General features: G+C 34.3%; 1 protein-coding gene across 9 annotated transcripts in view; it reads left to right on the forward strand.

Annotated features, from left to right (window-relative positions):
- LOC106876047 (recombining binding protein suppressor of hairless) overlaps nt 1-4,359 on the forward strand; it is a 137,888-nt gene that overhangs the window by 116,750 nt on the left and 16,779 nt on the right. For all 9 annotated transcript variants that reach the window (XM_014924434.2, XM_014924431.2, XM_014924432.2 and 6 more), the window contains 3 exons: nt 2,066-2,092; nt 2,733-2,828; nt 4,053-4,218. In XM_014924434.2, coding sequence (XP_014779920.1) covers nt 2,066-2,092; nt 2,733-2,828; nt 4,053-4,218 — 289 coding nt within the window. The remainder of the gene's footprint in view (nt 1-2,065; nt 2,093-2,732; nt 2,829-4,052; nt 4,219-4,359) is intronic.

The following is a 4,359-nucleotide window of genomic DNA, read 5'->3' on the forward strand; positions in this document are numbered from 1 at the left end:
AAATTCAAAGGGGTTTGAGCTTATATAAACACATGTTTGCATTCTATCTGCTAACTATTCTGTGTGTGTGTGTGTGTGTGTGTGTGTGTGTGTGTGTGTGTGTATACATACATACAGAGCGGGAGAGAGAGAAAGAGAGAGAGAGAAAGAGAGAGAGAGAGAATAGTTAGCAGATAGAATGCAGAGATGAAGGAAATCGACCACTTAGTTACAGTAATGTGTGTGAGAGCATATATGTATGTGTGTGTCAAACTGATTATTTTTAATTAAAATATATTGGTTTTTATGAATTTTATCTTCACCCAATCAATTGTACTTGTATAGCTTAAAGCAGAGAGAAAATTCATCGAATGAAAATTTCCCTGAGTTTTTCTCTCACTATCGTTTCTTATTGAGCTAAGATTTTGGTTTTAACCCTTTTTATACCATCCTACCTGCGACTACCTTTGCTTCCATAACATAAACTTTCTGTTGTCTTAATTTTATTGAAATTAAAATCTTCCATCAAAATATTATGATAATTTTAGTTCCAAACATGAACTTAATAATGACAAAGTTATATTACAAAATTCTTTATCATTTACAAATTTAAATGAAACAAAAACAGTGTTTTTAATCAGAAATGTAATTAGAAAAGGGTTAAAGTAATCTAAACTAAAACCTTCCATCGAATTTCAAGTTAATTTATGTTCTGAGTTCAAATCCCGGGTGACTACCTTTCATTTTTTTTTTTAGGTCAATGTCATTGACTTTACCCCTCCCCTGAAATTGCTGGCCTTGTGCCCAAATTTGAAATCCGTTTATGTTCTAAGCATCAGCTTATAATCAATAACAGTTATTTTACTATATTCTTCATTATTTTTTTAATTAATTACAACAAAGAGTTAAGATATGTGGTACCCATTTTGAAAACGATATAGAGTTTTACAGTTCTATATTTAAGAGATGAGGAATTATTTACATTATTTACATTATTTACATCTGACAGATATTTGTCCTCATCTTGTTTGTTGTTAACACAACGTTTCGGCTGATATACCCTCCAGCCTTCGTCAGGTGTCTTGGGGAAATTTCGAACCTGGGTTCTCATTCCTAACGATGTTACTATTATTATATTATTATTATTATTATTATTATTATTACTATTATTAATCAAGGTTAACAACAAACAAGATGAGGACAAATAACCTTCAAATGTAAATAATGTAAATAATGTACATAATTCTTCATCTCTTAAATATAGAACTGTATGTTTCAATATTCTTAACCACTATGATTCCTCTATCCTGAAAATAACATCCATTTCAAAAACTTTAAAATAATAATTAATTCAATAACTCAATTAATGCCTTTACATTTGCTCGTTAATCTCTTGGGACAAAAATGATTTATTTCAAAACGTTGCTCCTCCCATCACTTTTTTTTTTTAATGTTTTTATTGAATGGCTAATGTGTGATTCCATGCTATGATCGACCATGTTGCAGTATAACTTGGTTGAACCAAGCTATGAAAGAAGTTCCTCTCTTTGTAATCACTCAGTTTTCTAGAATTAGCAGCTTGACCAGAATGAACCTGATGTTGAATAACACACATGAAAACCAGAGTATCACTTGAATGGCAAACTTGTTCAGGACACTCTAGGAACTCTATCCTGATACTGCTAAAGAGATCTTTTATTGCTTTCTCCAAACCCATAAGAGGATTCCAGTAATTTTCATAAGATCCGGTGGATCCTTGTCAGTGACCAGGTTGCAATTTGTGTGACAAATATTTTGACATTATATAACAAACAATAAATAATTAAGTGAAGTTAACAGTTGTCTTTGTGTGTTTTTCAATGGCCAACCTGTGTCTTCCATGTTGAAATCATTTTAACTTCAAGACACAGCCCCTGAAACACTTTGCCTGGCAACGGTGCCTCAGAAATTTCTGGATGTTCTGAGCTGTAAATGTTTTTGCTTTGTATAAAACATGCATATTTTTTTTTATTTTATAGTATTGAAAATTTGGAATTATTTGTAAATAATTTTTCTTTTATTTTTTTCTTTCTTATTTCATTTGCAGTCAATATCAAGACCAAAGATTAACGAGGTAGGTTTATAAAAATTTTAATTTATAATGATTTTTTTAAACAGCTTATATAAAAGCCCAAAGAATGAGAGGCCTCACTGTTGCGAAATTTCAATTTGTATCCCACCAATTTAAGTTCTATTTTGTTTATAAGTAACATTAGGGCTGTATGGGCTTAAATATATTGCTTTTTATAGGCACAGCATTTTATTCATATTTAAGGTTCATCTCTCAGTGACCTGCATTAACCATAATGTGTTACTTAGTGCTGATTGGTCAAAGTTAATACCTTTTATGGTGATACAGTATATCATAGTTCTAAGTTGGAGAAACCTTGAGAGCCATGGTTCAAAACTCAGCAAGAGCCTATATCACTGTCTGGATCTCGGCTCATAACAGCAAAATAGTAGAACATTAATTGAGTTTACAGTACAACAGCTGGCGAGAGAAGGATTATTCCACCATGTTGACTTACATTACTTTAAAATAAGTGGTACTCTTACAAACCACTCTTCAGTAGTTTAAAAAATGTCAAATGTGATATCATGATGAATTATGCCTGAACTGTAGGCATCTTACATTTTGTAAAAAAAAAATGACACAGCACTATCAACATGAATTTTTTTGCTTATTGTTCCTGTTTTTTTTTTTTTTTTTCCAGAGAAGCTATGAGAAAATATCTACGAGACCGTGGAGACCAGGTATTGGTCATATTACATGCCAAAGTTGCCCAAAAGTCATATGGAAATGAAAAAAGGTATTTATGAAGAATTTCTCTTTTATGATGGACATTCTTCCAATTGTCTCAACTACATACATACAGACATAAAGACATATATACATACATACATACAGAAAGACATACATGCATTCATGCATACACACAGACAGACAGACCGATGGCTGAAAGAGATATGAGGAAGGTAGTGGGGAGGAGAGTTTGTTCTGGCCCCTCATCACTGCCTTTCTCTTGTCCCCTTCAACCATATATGTCCTCTCTTGCAAGACACCTGTGCTTGTCTCTCAATATTACTTTAGCCTTTCAACACCTGGAATAAAGCCACCCACATCCACCGTCCTCTCCCAGACACTTTCTTTTTGTGGTAGCAGCTTTTTTTTCCCTTTCTTTTACCTCTGTTCTTTTATGTCCTACAAGTTTCATGGCAACTTCGCCAGCACTGGTGGCACCAAAAAGAAGAGCACCCAGCACACTCTGTATACCGTTGTCATCACCACCACCACCGTGTGTGTGTGTGTTTGGGTTTCCTTGTCCTGACATCATATGATTTCTGTAAACAAATCTCATTCATTTCCAATATTTTGTAAAAAAATGTGTCTGGCCATAGAGAAACATTACTTTATTTGGAAACAGGTGAGGATTGATGACAGGAAGAGCACCCAGCTGCAGAAAATCTGCCTCAGCTAATTTCATTTCTCCTATGCTTGTATGATAAAGTGGATTTTAGAATGATGGTGGTGGTAGTGGTGAGGATTTGGGATTTAACATTTCTCATTGCCTGTTTATCCTCAGAACTATGGACGCTTTGGCTAAATGGACAAAGCATAAAATAGAGAGAAGGTGAAAGGAAATTTTGACTGTTTGTATAAAAAAAGGGAAGGTCAAGAGTTCTTGGAGGCAATAAAGGAACCATTGTTGGCAGCAGTGAACTGGGTGAGTTGTTGGAGCATCAGAGAAAATGCTTTTCTGACATTCGTTCTGGATCTTTATATTATGGGTTCAAATCTCATTGAGGTCAACTTAGCCTTTCACCTTCCTTTCAGGATTGATAAAATATAGTACCGGTCTCGTGCTGGGTCAATGGTATCGATGACTCCCTCTCCCTTCAAAATTGTTGGTCTTGCACCAAAATAAGAAACCGTTATTTTGGTAGTAGTCTTATATTTTCCATGATTAAAAAACCAAAACAACAAATCCCCTTCCCACAAGAATTACAGGTATTTGGTGTTTTTTCTGTTGTAGATTTTTCTGTCCTCCTCCTTGTATATACTTGTTTAATAATGGTTGGAAGCGGAAAAAAGAGCAGTTAGAAAGAGATGGTGCCACAGAACAAGAATCCTTGGTATGTGCATTCATGGGTATCGGTAACTCAGATCAGGATATGGTTCAGCTGAATTTAGAAGGAAAGGTAAGGAAAACCGTTTCTAAAATATTTTTATATTTTGGGAAAAAGATTTTCTCTATCTTGTTTTGTGCGTGTGTGTGTATGTAGGTGTGTGTGTGCGTGTGTGTGTATGTAGGTGTGTGTGTGCGTGTGTGTGTATGTAGG

This window comes from Octopus bimaculoides, chromosome 25 (genome assembly GCF_001194135.2).
Source record: "Octopus bimaculoides isolate UCB-OBI-ISO-001 chromosome 25, ASM119413v2, whole genome shotgun sequence".
NCBI classification, from domain to species: domain Eukaryota; kingdom Metazoa; phylum Mollusca; class Cephalopoda; order Octopoda; family Octopodidae; genus Octopus; species Octopus bimaculoides.